The 16,066-nt window shown below is 38.2% G+C and overlaps 1 protein-coding gene across 1 annotated transcript in view; it reads right to left on the bottom strand.

The window, feature by feature from the left end:
• LOC120535783 (aryl hydrocarbon receptor-like) overlaps nucleotides 1–16,066 on the bottom strand; it is a 95,623-nt gene that overhangs the window by 25,262 nt on the left and 54,295 nt on the right. Inside the window, exons 6-8 of the mRNA XM_039763843.1 lie at nucleotides 15,867–15,969; nucleotides 13,088–13,218; nucleotides 7,755–7,957 (exon numbers count right to left, since the gene is read on the bottom strand). Coding sequence (XP_039619777.1) covers nucleotides 7,755–7,957; nucleotides 13,088–13,218; nucleotides 15,867–15,969 — 437 coding nt within the window. The remainder of the gene's footprint in view (nucleotides 1–7,754; nucleotides 7,958–13,087; nucleotides 13,219–15,866; nucleotides 15,970–16,066) is intronic.

Raw genomic sequence — 16,066 nt, 5'->3', positions numbered from 1 at the left:
TTGTCTATAGTGGGTTGGATAATGGATGGATGACTACTGAGAATTTTGTTCATCTTCAAAATTCTATCCTTATGCACATCACAGATTTGGATTAGATAGATTGATAGATCGATAGATTGATAGATGGATAGATGGATACTTTATTAATCCCAAGGGGAAATTCACATACTCCAGCAGCAGCATACTGATAAAAAACAATATTAAATTAAAGAGTGATAAAAATGCAGATAAAACAGATAATAACTTTGAATAATGTTAGCATTTACTCCCCCGGGTGGAACTGAAGAGTCGCATAGTATGGGGGAGGAAGTCTGTCAGTGCAGCGGGGGCAGTGACAGGAAGCTGCTCCTCTGTCTGGAGATGATACTGTTTAGTGGATGCAGTGGATTCTCTATGATTGACAGGAGTCTGCTCAGCGCCAGTTACTCTGCCACAGATGTCAAACTGTCCAGCTCCGTGCCTACAATACAGCCTGCCTTCCTCATCAGTTTGTCCAGGCGTGAGGCGTCCTCCTTCTTTATGTTGCTTCCCCAGCACACCACTGCGTAGAAGAGGGCACTCGCCACAACCGTCTGATAGAACATCTGCAGCATCTTATTGCAGATGTTGAAGGATGCCAGCCTTCTAAGGAAGTATAGTCGGCCCTGTCCTCTCTTGCACAGAGCATCCGTATTGGCAGTCCAGTCCAATGTATCATCCAGCTGCACTCCCAGGTATTTATAGGCATGCACCCACTGCACACAGTCATCTCTGCTGATCACAGGGTCCAGGAGGAGCCCGAGTATCCTAAAATCTTCCACTAGCTCCTTGGTTTTGCTGGTGTTCAGGTGTAAGTGGTTTGACTCGCAGCATTTAACAAAGTCCTTAACTACATTAGACTACATTTGATTAATGCCAAAGAGTTGCTCCTGTCAATGATATAGTATGATGGTATACAACTAATTTGGTGAAATGAAGACTCTCTGGTCTAGTTGTCAGAACACATGTGATATTCTGTCCTCAGACAGTAGAGTGAAGTGGTAGCTGCTCTCAGTCATAGGTCCTTTAACATGGTAATAGACTGATTTTTTTTAGTACAGTAATCCCTTTCTATATCGCGCTTTTGACTTTCGCGGTTTCACTCTATCGCGGATTTTAAATGTAAGCATATCTAAATATATATCGTGGATTTTTCGCTGGTTCGCCGCTTTCTGCGGACAATGGGTCTTTTAATTTAGGTTACATGCTTCCTCAGTTTGATTGCCCAGTTGATTTCATACAAGGGATGCTATTGGCGGTTGGCTTAAAAGCTACCCAATCAGAGCATGTATTACATATTAACTAAAACTCCTCAATGCTCTCTTTCTTTCTCACTCTCTCTGCCTGACGGAGGGGGTGTGAGCAGAGGGGCTGTTTGCACAGAGGACACGGACGCTCTTCTACAAAATGCCGCTTTATCGCGGTGCTTCTGTATACTTAAAAGCATGTATTGATTTTTTGATTGTTTGCTTTTCTTTGCTCTCTCTCTCTCTGTGACATTTTCTGCTCCTGACGGCGCTCCTTTAAAGATAAGATATGTTTGCTTTCTTTTAATTGTGAGAAAGAACTGTCATCTCTGTCTTGTAATGGAGCACAGTTTAAACGTTTGACTAAAGGGTGTTATTTCATGTCTAGAGGGCTCTAATAATGTTAACAGTGTGGGAGAGTTTATAAGGGCTTAAAATATATAAAAATAACTATACAAACATATGGTTTCTACTTCGCGGATTTTCACCTATCGCGGGGGGTCTGGAATGCAACCCCCGCGATCGAGGAGGGATTACTGTATTGTTCTTAAATTAATTATTATTATTGCCAGGATACAAGTTAAAAATTCTTTATGCTTACAAAAAGTACATACAAAAAGTACACATAATAAATTCATGTCTAAACATTTAAGTAATCATTCAGGGTTATAGGATATTAAAAATAAGCAGTACAGTAAACCCTCGTTTATCACGGTTAATCCATTCCAGACTCTACCGCGATAAATGAATTTCCGCAAAGTAGGATTCTTTATTTATAAATCTAATATTTTCGCAGTTAGAGCATAGAAAGACCTTCTAAATATGTTTTATAACATTATTAGAGCCCACTAGAAATGAAATAACACCCTTTAGTCAAAAGTTTAAACTGTGCTCCATGACAAGACAGAGATGGCAGCTCTTTCTCACAATTAAAAGAATGCAAACATATCTTCCTCTTCAAAGAAGTGCATGCCAGGAGCAGAGAATGTCAGAGAGAGAGAGAGAAAAGTAAACAATCAAAAATCAATAGGGCTGTTGGGCTTTTAAGTGGAAGCACCACGATAAAGCGGCCGCAAGGAAGGGATCAATGTGAAGGTAGTCTTTCAGCATTTTTTAGAGGAGCCTCCGTATCTTCTAAGCAAACAGCCTCTGTGCAAACAGCACCTCTGCTCACACCCCCTCCGTCAGGAGCAGAAAATGTCAGAGAGAGTGAGAGAGGCAGAGAAAAGCAAACAATCAAAAATCAATACGTGCTGTAAGAGTTTTTAAGTGTGCGAAGCACCGCGGGGGAAGCATATCATATTTCATTGAGGTGTTTTATTTAATATGTAATACGTGCTCTGATTGGGTAGCTTCTCAGCCATCCGCCAATAGCGTTCCTTGTATGAAATCAACTAGGCAAACAAACTGAGGAAGCATGTACCATAAATTAAAAGACCCATTGTCCACAGAAAGCCGCGAACCAGCGAAAAATCCGTGATATATATTTAGATATGCTTACATTTAAAATCCGCAATGGAGTGAAGCCGCGAAAGTCGAAGCGCGATATAGCGAGGGATCACTGTATAATAATATTGGTACATGTAATGACTACAGTGAAATTCTTGCTTGCATATCTGACCGAAAAAATTTATTGAAATAAGCAACTCCATTTCATGGAATGGAAACAAATCAGCTTATGTACTCCTTACCTATGTTTCCATTCTATATGTTCAGATCGACAAGAGACTTGCCAAATGTAAAGTAAATGAAAGAAAGCTAATGATAGGGCCAGTCCAGTTCCTGTCTGCATTGTTTATTCTCCCACATTTCCAAAGATGTGCATGTTAAGTGGTGGTTCCAAATGAGGTCAGTATGAATAAGTGTGTCAGTGGTCTCTACAATGGACTAATGCCCTATCCAAGGTTGGTTACTACCTTGCATCCATTCTCTCTAAACTCATTGAACCACCACTTTGGACGCCAGCAATTATTCTATGGTTAAAGGCACTTAACTAACACACCTTGTGCATGACAATAATGACCCTACAAACCCAGTGCTGTCATGATAAGCTTTAGCACACCACTACTCTGAGACCAGGAACCCAGTACTGTTGGAACAGTATGTTCCTAAACTTTTTAAATTTACCATTTTACAAAAACACAAATGGCATGTTGGCACAGTGATTGGAGATGCTGCCTCATGAAACAAGTGCTCTGGGTTCAAGTGACCTACCCTTTCATTACCTGTACCTGCATGAGTTGTTCTCTGGGTATTATAAAATTAGTCTCACATTCCCAAACTTATTTGTGTTAAATTAACTGACCCTGTGAGATCCTGGTTATGTATGAGTAACATGTTGTGCAAGGTTAGTTTCTGCCTTGTGCCTGATGCTGCCAAAAGAGGCTCTGGCCCCTGTAGCTCTGAATTGATTAATCAAGCTTGAGAATATTGGTTATGTTATACTAATTCAAAATGGCAGAAAATATGATATGTTGTAAAGTCTTATGACAACTGATAAAAAAGACCTCCTGCTGTATTTCCTGGAAATAAATTATCCTTCAGCTGAAGGTGCTCCTTGGGTTAGTTAGGGTGTCATGCAGAAGGTGTGAGCCATTGTTTGAGATAACCAGTTATTTAGCCAAAGTCATTCTCTCTGCGTGTACTTCCAGAAAGTCCAGCCGAGGTCCCAGAATAGAGTCAGCCTTCCTTATTAAATTTTAAGGTGTATTGGTATTTCTGCCCTCATGTTACTGCTCCAGTATACTAATGCATAAAACAGCACACCTGCAATAATATGCAGAAATACTCCGTTTTCTTCTTTTATTGCTCATCAAATGCATTCTCCTTGATTTTACCCAACAGAAAAGTTAATGAAGAACTTCAACCTTCCTCTCCAAACTATACAAACAAAAGATTTAGGTCACTATGTCTTGAGCAGAGATGACTACTCTAAGACTACAAGAGAAGTTCAGCCTCCTCCAAAATGTCACAACAAATTGGTCAAATATGTAATGTTGTATTAGCTATTACAAAGAGGGTGCTACAGTGTGTTTAACTTCATTCAGAATCCTCAATAATTTCTTGCAGGTCGTCTAACAGTTTTTTTTTTTTTCATACCTTCCCATGGCAGCAGAATCTATTAAAACCCATTGGAGCGCAGCTTTGTTTTCAGTACAGTAAAGCTAGACATTTATTGAACAAGTGCTTCAAAATGTAATTTCTAGCAAAGCTCAGCATCTTTGGGAACAAATAGGACAGTGGGCTGGCCAGGGTGCTGGGCTGCTGCATGATGATTGGAGGAACTGTCAAAGTGGCTGGACCTCATTTTGACTGACAGTGTTTTTGCTACGGAGCATTTCAGGTTCAGTCCCATGCGGATTTTTAGTCTGTTATTTGCTAGTGATATAGCCCACTATTTTCATTTGTACATATCCTACTGTAAATAAAAACATAAACATAGCATTCTTGAGTTTGCTCCTTGTCTGAGTTCAGTAAAGTTCATTTGTTTATTTAATTGTAGGTCATGCACGAGGGTGAACCAGCCAGGCAGCTAGCTGGCTGTGCGTAACGGCAGACATTGCTGATATTGTTCACCTGATTTTAGCAAAGTCATTTGATATTCTTCCTTATGAGGGAAGACTCAGAGTTAAATAGCAGGGCAGATCAACGCACAAGATTGATTTGGTTCAAAAGTCAGGGAAAAATAACCATTTTTTTTCAATTCTTCTGGTATGATAAGGTGCAATGGCTAACTGGAAGTGCTGTTACAAAGAGAATGTGCTGCTGCCAGACTATTTTCTACAAAATGAAAGGAGGACAGAATTTACATATAAATAACATGATGTAATAATTGACTAATTTATGATGAAGGCCTAAAATGTGCTTCATCTGTTTGAAAGACCACAATTCACCACTGGTCTTAAGTCAGTTGCCACCAGGATATTACTATAATGTACTGCTGTTTAACTCTTAGTTGTTTTTAATATGTAATTGATACCATATCTCAAATAAGGATTGAGGTTGGAACATATTTCAACATGATTCAATTTCAAGGAAGAATCCAACTGTAGATGGAACAGCAGTCATCCACAGAGCCTACTTACACACAGACCCACATCAACACCCACCCTCTGCCAGTTTAGAATGTTCAGTCAACATGCACATCTTTGGGATGTAGGAGAAAAACTGAATGCAGACCTGCAGCCTCATTTATAAAGCTTGCATACACACAAAATGAGGCTCAAAATATGTGTATGTAATTTCCCATGCAAATATCTGGATTTATAAAAGACAACTTAATGTGTGAACATATATATATTTTTACTGCAACTCTGACCCACGGGTATGGAACATTTGTGAGAAACTGGGAGAACATGGCCCCCTTAATAAAATAGGAAAATTCAGGCAAACCCGCTAAACGATGACTCACATATATAATAATTCATATTACTTATTATAATGTGAGTTGATGTGACAAACATATTACATCTCAAAAGGGATGAATATATTTCACACGCTGTATTTTATTTCCCTTTCAAGAGGGCCAATGCTGCGTATTTGTACTGATGAACATTTTCATTTTTTCTTCAGTTTATATATTCTACCTGTTGTCACTTATCAGGGAACTGGCCAACATTGTTATTTCAGTCTCGCTTCACTCCATCATGCCTGCTGTGCTAGAATCCACTAATTGACTGGTGAGGCACTACATCATGTGGTTTGGATGTACACATATAAAAGATACCATGTTTTTGCCTACATAAAAATTTAATTTGCAGCAGTTTCTGGATTCTCCTAACATAATCAAGAGTAGTTTACTGCACTCATATTGCAATAAGGGCACCTATTGAGAATGAAGCTCTTTTTATTAACTGTCAGCAGTGACATTCCATTAATGCTCAAGTTATCTGTGAAGCTAAGATGTGGCTGACAAATGTCATGTCTCAGAGACCCATGTCATCCTGTGATTCATTCATTTTGAGGCTAGTGTTATTGACAGTTGTGATGGTGCTGCACATGGTAGGTGGCTCGCTGGTAAGGTAACTGGCTGAACATTCAGTCTTTCATAGGGCCTTTATTATTCACTGTAACAATAATCATGATATTACATGTAGCAGGTAATAGCGGTTACCTGCTCAGACACCTTTACTGACCCCCAGAACGCAAAGAAGAGTCACTCTAATGCCACGCATAATTTTGCACCCTCAGTTGTGAAGCACAGTCAGAAATTTCTTGAGTGCAAGTGCTGGGATCTCAATGCGTCAGAAGAGAGCTGTTCTACCAGCCAATGAAGTTCTGCAGCATTGTGATTGCAAATGTATGAAGATGATTAGCATACTCCATGTTGGTTTATTTGATGGCAGCATTCGAGGCACATTCATAAAATCATATTTACAAGGTGATTGTAATTAATTAGGGATAAATTGTGTAGAAATGTGCATACATTTTCTTATTTATTTATTTATTTTTTGCATACACATTTTCCACTTTTTTGCCATGAACATATTTTCATGCTTGAATCCATGAAAAGTTTTATAAATGAAGATCTGGATAGAACATGCCAACTGAACATAGTGATCAGCCGAGGTATTCAAACTTGTGACACTGAATCCATCAAGCAGCAGTACTAATCACTGAGACACTATGCTATGCCATAAAAATGTTCTTAATTTAACCTCCAAAAACTGGACAGGCTAACTCAGGTGGAATAACAATAAATGAAAAACTGTCAGGAATGCCGCACTTTTTTTCTTATGAACTATATATAATGATATATTTCACATTGTTTTCCTGTGTACATGTACACACCCTAGAAAACTGGAAAAAGCAGGCTCAGAAGATGAAAGGAGATGAATGGATGAATAGATAGATAAGGAAAGAGCTTCCAGTTTCTCTAAATTCAACCCTATTAGTGTGACTTTCAAGCTGTATTATTGCAGCTTTGTGTGTCAATGTGATGTGGCATTTCAAGGCTGATTTCATGAGGTCCCAGCTCAGAGGCATACAAAAAGCAAAGGGAGGAGACTTGAGTATAAGTTTCAAATTCAGTTTAGTATTCAGTATAGTATTTATCCATAAATATAAAGATATATACCATAGGATGAAGAAGAGTTTACAGTTAGCCCATCAAGAGCAGTGATCAACTTAAATTAAACTTAATTATAATATCTATCCATCCATTATCCAACCCGCTATATCCTAACTACAGGGTCACGGGGGTCTGCTGGAGCCAATCCCAGCCAACACAGGGTGCTAGGCAGGAAACAAACCCCGTGCAGGGCGCCAGCCCACCGCAGGGCCTAATAATAATAATATATTATAAAATGAACAGGAGAGCAGTAAGCGTAAAACAAAACATTTACCATTTATGCAGTTCCTCTCTTCCTACTATAAAAATTCTTGGAACAGAATGAAGTATTTCTTTTGCCCAATTATAAATATATCCATTCCCTTTCTTAATCAGACTACAGCAGAATTGCTTTAAAGGATGATTTTTGAATTACTCACTTGCTATCAATATTTAAGGGAGTGAAGTCCAACTTGTGTTTAGTTCGGAAGAGAGTATTCCTGATGTGAAGTTCCACAATGGTAGGTTGCTGAACTGGCACTATGATGGCAAAGAGAGCTATTTCAGACGACACATCATGAATATCAGTCATTATGTCTGTTTGTCCTTGAAGAAATTTCAGCTTTCCCCGGATGATCACTGACTAAAAAATATAAGAAAGGTAAATACTATTGGTAGTAGCTGTCAATGTGTTCAGACAAAATTCATCACTATGACAAATGCAGAAATATTAAAAAAAGGTTCTAAGACAAAAAAAAATATTTTGACCTGGAATAATGGAAAATGTATAACGTCAAAGCATAATGTTTCCTTCAAGCCCAGTGGGAAACGATGTTCCAGAAATGTTACAGAACATTTTCTGTTACAGAAATGTAAAAGCTAGAAGCTAGAAGACAAATTACATGTCCCATCCACATTTCTATGTTTTCATTTAAAAAGTAATACATTTATCTACGTTTTCACCTGGAAAAAATAAAGATTTTTTAGGATACTTTCATAAATGCAGTGTCAGTGTGGATGAGCGAAAACGCTACTCTAATCATGCTCTGATTGGTTCGTGCTTATTTCATAGCTGCTCCCTAATTACATTTTCTGCACATTACAACATCTCATTCATGGACCAGTCATCCTTCACAGAAGAAAGATTTTTTCCAATGCAGCGGGCACTGTACTGACAGCATTTTATCAATTTGTATTGCTTAAATGTAATCTATTCAGTAAGGACAATTGCATTCTGCTGCAAATAAATAACAAGCACTTAATGAGTTAGGTGGGTGTAGAATGCAGCTGAGCTCACAATGTTACAGAACAGAGAGAAACACAAAAGCACAATGCAGTAAAGCGAAGATATAGACACACAAACGCATGCATTCATTTATTCTTTTCAGTTAAACTTACACATTTAAGGGCGGAGTGGTGGCTCTGAGGCAAAGGATCCGCGCTGGTACCCGAAAGTTGCCGGTTTGAATCCCCGTCACTGCCAAAAAGAGATTCTACTTTGCTGGGCCCTTGAGCAAGGCCCTTAACCTTCAATTTCTCCAGGGGTGCTGTACAATGGCTGACCCTGTGCTCTGACTCCAAGGGGTATGCAAAAACTAACAAATTCCTAATACGAGAAATTGTATAAGGTGAAATAAAGAACAAAAAATGTTGTCTGAGACAAGATGCTCTGATTGCTGTGGACTACTTATGTTCATTAAACATACGAATGAACACAGAGCTAAAGGCTAAACACCTTTTTTTAAGTGTTGCATCATCAAAAAAATTGAGTACCAGCTTTTCATGTAATCAGCGCTTTACTGTGATACAAGGGAGGGCAATTCGCTCTGGCTCCTTAAAGAATTTCTTTCTTTTTTAATGCTGTGAACACATATCAGAGGAATGCTTGCGTGGGTAGTTTGTCACCGATGCACACAGGCCCAGGTTTGGTGAAGGTGTATGTCATTTGCATGTTGGGGCAACTCGGTATGGATAGGGGTCCTGTTTTAAACAATGCAAAACCTCCAGTGTTGATGGAGATTGTTTATCTTTAAAAACTCAATTTTTAAATGAAAATGTGGCAGTGTGGATTTAGCCCTAGATTCATAGGGACATTATTGATACATGAACAGTGAAATTCTTATTTACATATGTAAATCAACATGCAACATGTCACTACTCTGCAACAGCATGATTAGTGAGTATAACTAACTTACATTATATAATTCCTTTAATTTGAAACATCTACCTTAATTTCCGTCTTCTACCTTAACTTTTGTCTTCTGTATGTGTATCATGTTACACCGGTCCACACACCAGATAAATTAAGAGAATTATGACTAACAGTTTCAAATTCATGGGTTTGTCAAAATATGTAAGAAATATACTTATGAAAGGAAGGGAAAATGAGAGCAAAATCTTCTGAAATATACTATATATAACCCAGATATTTTTACAGTGATATGCATGCCCAGACACATATCTTATATATAAACGTCTACATGTGGAAGTGTGTGTGTCTGTCTGTCCGGCCCAGAAGTGACAGATGGAGTCGGGGTAAGGGCTCCACATCCGAGGATACACAAGCGAGGCCGGCACGTCAGCAAAATGAAACCTCCGAAGAAAGTCACTCACTTAGCCGCTAATACAGAAGCGAGGCGAGCACATCGGCAAAACAAAACCTCCAAAGAAAACAAAGTCATTTTGCCACTAATGCACAAGCGATCCGAGCACGTCAGCAAAACTTAACCTCCTAGGAGGGAGATGCCCAAAGTAGTTCCTTTCAATTACCTGACACCTCTACATTTCAATTTCTTTTCTGACGATTTCAATAGTTTCTTGGACTCCGTGCTTTTCACAGCACAGGCTTACACAGCTAGTTTAATAATAAAGTTGGAAAGCGGCAGATAAAGTAACAAAGACTCACAAGCTGCTTATAGTTTTACCTTTTAATCCAATGTAGGGTTATGGTGATCAAAAGCCAACCTTCAGATTTTAAAATCAATGAAACTAAACCCTGCTTATCTCTACGGTCATCTTTGTAAGTAAACCTGAACACCACTAGATAAAGTTAGTTGATTTTTGAGCCCTCATGTTCACCTGACCTTTCATGTGACATGTTGGATAAAAAAAAAATCAAATGGGCCTTATTTTTTATAAGGACACAGAATAAAATGTTACATCAATGGAAGGATGAAACATGGTGTGAATCAGGCAAGGATACTGTATATATAGAAAACAAACAAGAACATTTTCATACAGCCAATACAAATCATAATCAAATATCAACCAAGACATCCATGACCACAAAAGGTCTAAAGCGTGGCAGGGCAAGAGATCATGACAAATCCTAAGGTACAGTGGATTCAGAAAGTATTCAGATCCCTTCACTGTTCACGGTGTACTTAATTCATGCACCTTTATCAGCAATTCCTGTGAGTTTCACACTCCTGAATTTGGGGATTTTCTGCCATTCTTCTCTACAGATCCTCCCAAATTCTGCCAAGTTGAATGGAGTACATCAGTGGATAGCTATTTTCAGGTCTCTCCAGAGATGTTCTATTGGGTTCAAGTCCTGGCTCTGGCTGGCCCACTCAAGAATATTGTAATGGTGGATCCTAAGCCACTCCTGTGTTGTCTTTGCATTAACCTGCTGGAAAGTGAAGTTCTGGGCCATTTTGAGGTGTGGAGGACTCCAGAGCAGGTTTTCATTATGGATATCTTTGTACTTTACTCTGTTCAGCTTTCACTCAACACTATCTAGTCTCCCAGTCCCTGCCACCACCATGCTTCATCATTGGACACAATATTACACAGATAAAGAGCAGTGCCTGATTTCCACCAGACATGACATAATCTAGGTTTCATCAGATCAAAGAATCTTGATTTTCACATTCTGAGGGTCCCTTAGGTGCCTTTTTGCAAACTTCAATCAGGCTTCCATATGTCTTTTACTGAGGAGAAGTTTCTCTCTGGCCACTTTGTCATAAGGCCTGGATCAGTGGAGTGTTGTAATGAGGGCTGTTTATCTGGAAGTTTCTTCCATCTCTACATTGATTTTGTAAACCTCAGCCAGACTGACCATCAAGTTTTGGTCACCTCTCTTACCATGGCCCTCTTCCCACAATTACTCAGTTTGGTGAGGTGGCCAGCTTTAGAAAGAGTGTTCCAAACTTATTCTATTTAAGAATTATGAAGGCAACTGTGCTTTTGGGAACCTTCAATGCTGCAGGAATTCTTTTTCAGCTTTTTCTCAGATCTGCATCTTGACACAATCTTGTTTCTAATTTCTGCAGGTAATTCCTTTGACCTCATGGCCTGTTTTTTGTTGTTGCCAGCTGTAAGATGTTATATAGACAGGTGAGTGTCTTTCCAAATCATGCCCAATCAATTAAATGTACCACTGCTGGTCTCCAAGCAAGGTGTAGAAACATCTCAATGGTGATCAATAGAATGGGATGCAAAGCAAGATTTTAAGGGTCATAGAAAAGGGACTGAAAATTTGTGTTAGTATGATATTTCATTTTTTACTTTCTTGTATACATAGTATAGAGAAAGTATAGGTATTGTGAAAAAATCTGACCTCGAGATTTTGATGAATCTTGACATTTTAGACCTTCCTGAGTCTGAAAATACCATTTTTGAATTTATGTCTGTCTGTGTGTAATCATGATAATTTGAAAATGCTTTGACATAGGTCAATGAGATTTTGTACACCTACTTTATATCAACAATATAATAAATAAATATAAATCAAAACATTGAACATACCGTGTAAATATAAAGATGTATTGGGAACATTAAGCTGCTATGTCCCGGTCACGTTCCTGGAAATTAATTTCATTTTATGATTTTTTTTTTTTATTTATTATAATTAAATGTAGCTAAATTTAGTTTTACGTATAGCTGTTTATTGCAACACATGTTAAATAATACTAAAACTTTTTCTATTGCTTTTAGGCGACTATAACTCCTTCTACTTTGCACGGAATCTAGGTAATGCATATGAAATCATGAAAAAAATTCCACCACCGTTTTCGACCTCCCTAAGCGCGAAAATATTTTAATATAAAGTTTGATTATAAATAGAGATAAATGATTGTGAATTGATATTATCAATTAATTAGTTATGATGAGAAACGAAGATGGATAATATTTGAGAAATATTGAGCAACTGGAAGTGGTTCTGATGACCTGTTCCTGTATCTCAGTATACAAGAAAGTAGATGGGAGCACACTCCGATTTTTTTTTTTTTTTGATAAATTTGCAAAAAAATTAAAATCCTGTTTTTGCTTTGTCATTCTGGGGTATTTAGGGTTGCTTGATGAGGAAAAACAATGAACTAATTGATTGATTTTAGCATAAGGTTGCAATATAAAAAATGTGAAAACAGTGACGGGGTATGAATACTTTCTGAATTTACTAAAGCACCGAGTTCTCTCTTAAACAGCATGGTGATTTACAAAGCGGGATCACATCAGGAGATCAATGAATCAAGCAAGTAAGATAGGATCAAACAGCAAAAGACTGCTGGAGAAAATGGCATAAAGAGTAACACACTGTAGTTGGCTGAATGTCAGTCTATCTCAGGGCACAATCAAAAGTCACTACACATGCACACACGACAGGGAAAGAGAGGCACTAATTAGTCTAAAATCTTGGTCTGGAATAGTAAAAACTGAGAAAGAGAAAACTTGAAGAGAAGTTATAGGTGAACTCAAAAGGAATAAGTAAGCGCTTTAAAGTAAAGTATTTTTTTCTCAATGTGAAAAAACAGTCTGTAAAGATAATTACCAAAAAACCAGAATTATAGTCCAGCAAGCACCTCATTCGACAGGAGAATGTTCTGTTCACAAACAGGTCATCGTGTGAAAGCTGATTCTGTGCACTTTCTGTCTTTTCACTACAGCCAGGCTCTTCTTCACCTAGTGCAAAAAAGAAAAAAAAAAAGTGTTACACTTAAAACAATCTTAAAACCTTTTGCACTTCACAAATATTTTCTGTCTCCTGCAAAAATATTGAGATTCTTCAAATGTAATTCTCAAATGCTGATGTATTTCAAATAACAAGCTACAAGCATATAGTCAAAAACTGAAATATTCTGTTTGCACAAATATAAACAGTACACAAATTAACATTTGCTTGAGCTGCCTTTTAACATAACAACAGAAATCAGTGGAGATATCAATCATCTTAGAACACTGGTTTTGGACTGATTTCCTCCATGTTATTCAAGTTCACCTTTTTAAATTATGCCATACGTGTTTAATAGGGCTTAAGTCAGGATTTTTCCTAGACGTCTCAAGTACATTCAACATTTTATTGATGAGCTTGTAACGCTTTAGTTTAGGTACTCCAAAAATGCTTCAATTCCTCATTTGCTATTATGTATCAAGACCTAAACAAGCACCTCTTTGGATCTTCATAACACTTGCAAAGCATCAGGATGTGTTCATCTCCTCAATGTGACCTATTACGAAAACTTCACTTTGGAGTTGTATGACATCACTTTAATAAGACACATTTCTCTTTATATTACATATTTAGTATAAGATCTGTGAATGTGTGATTATTTTTTTGATGTCAAACAACGAAAATGTCTAACTATCTACTTTCAAAGTACAAGGAAGCTGGATAAGCCAGTTGTTGCTACCCCCAAAGTTTCATTGATATGTAGAGCAGCATCTAGGCCAGTTTATGACTGAATTGCACCCTTTCTTTCTTTTGTTTGTAAATGGAGAAAATGCTAATAAAAACCGGACAGGGGGATGAGTGCTGTGTATGAGCTGTTTCATTGTTGAATGTGAAACCCCATGCCACATGCAGAACATAATCATTTAGTTGAATTTGATCAGCTGCTAGTTAGTGTGCAATCTCGCAGCAATTGATGGAGGGGTGTTGAGTAACCCTAATAGTTATAAGGCAGGATAAGGGCACAGTATAAGAAGGAGAGAAACTAAAGGGAGCAGAAAGAGCAGTAAGCAGGAGGCAAGCACCAAGAACGTGGAGGACAAAGCACAAGTGTTCCAAGGACAGAGCTAGGGTTTTGAAGCACTGAAGTTGTGGCTAGTGGGCAAGGATCCGGAGCTGCTGATTTACCTTAAAGAAGTAGAGATGGTTTGAGAGCACAGCTGGAGCAGAAACAGTTAACTTAAGGTGGAATGTTAGGAGGCAATGCAGTAATGGAGCTGGGTGCAAAGTTGCTGGTATTTTTTCCCCAATATCACCCAGAGCCCAGAAGACAGAGACATGGTGACAGTGCAGGTTTCGAGGCTGTTACTGGGTGCTTGCCTGATGTTGATTCTCATAAATGTTATTTTTATCTGTGTTATTTTAACCTACATGAACTAAGCTTTATTTATTGCCATATTTAAAAAGATTTTACTTATTTATTTGCACTGCACTTTTTGCACCATAATAAATGTCACTCATCGGACATTGCCATCTGACACTTTCCCTAAACGCTAGCATTATCTAGCACTATCAGGTTGTATGGTTTGCAAAGTCACATTGCATTTGCTTTTTGTTTATGACACTAGTTGCAACATTTGTAAAATAAACTTTTTATTTGTAATACATGTATAATTCCATAGCTTTAGCTCCTGTCTGTTTAACTACTATGTCTAATTGCCTGGGTTTATAGATATAGAAGGAAGGGGGAAATGCTGAATTACAATGGCAGTCAATCGTGCCAATGTGGTAAGAGTAAGGGGTTTGGGGGCATTCTATTAAGTTTTACATAATGAAGAGTATAAAAGGGTAATAGGGTCACAGTAGGACCCAACCATGACAAAGCAGCAGGTGTGCCTTCAGCATTTAGTTTTTCTTTATTTACAAGCTACTCCACAGAATATTGAAAAAGAAACATTAGGGATGTACACAATAACAATCCTTATAACTACAAAAAAGACACACTTGAATGTGCCCTTCTTTTTTCTAGATTTCTTTATTTTGGCATTTTACATCTTCAGGTTGTGAGTAATAAAAAGGGAACCATCCATCCAGCCACCCATTACCTGAGACCATTAAATCCATTTCATGGTAGTGGGAGAGAACTAGATGCAAGGCAGGAACACATTGTCTACCTTGTGCTAGTTTTTCATTGGGCTCACACACACACAATTGGCCAGTTCAACCCAACCATTTTTTTTATAGAATGTAGGGAACTACCTATGCAGCTATCAGTAGAATGTGCCCCCTCCATGCTAACAATGCCCAGTTCAAGACTCTGGAGCTGTGGGGTAGCAGCACAAATAACAGTGCCAACCTAAAAGGATGTCTTTATCTATCCATTATCCAACCCGCTATATCCTAACTACAGGGTCATGGGGGCCTGCTGGAGCCAATCCCAGCCAACACAGGGTGCAAGGCAGGAAACAAACCTTGGGCAGGGCGCCAGCCCACCACAGTAAAAGGATTTAGTTTTAGAAAAAGAAAATAATCCAGTGATACAGCAAACTGGAGTGTGGCACTTGCATAGGTTGGCAAATGTATTACAAACTAATATCATCTTGTTACACAAATATTTTGGAACCATTGTTATACATATTAATTGTAATGGCACAAAAAATACCTGAATTGTCAGTTGGACTGAAATCCCACTGCAGCTGTTGATAAAAAGTTTTTCTGTCTTCTGTGTGAATCAGATCACATACATTCTGGTTAATCACATCGCTCTGAGAAAATGGAAAGGTGAATAATAGACATTTTAGCAATATGAGCATGTTATACTGATGCTGAATGTAAGAAAACTGCATTTCATTGCAGAAGATG

This window comes from Polypterus senegalus, chromosome 9, assembly GCF_016835505.1.
Source record: "Polypterus senegalus isolate Bchr_013 chromosome 9, ASM1683550v1, whole genome shotgun sequence".
In the NCBI taxonomy this organism is placed as follows: Eukaryota; Metazoa; Chordata; class Cladistia; order Polypteriformes; family Polypteridae; genus Polypterus; species Polypterus senegalus.
Note: the sequence above shows the minus strand (reverse complement) of the source record. Positions and strands in the feature narration are given on the sequence as shown.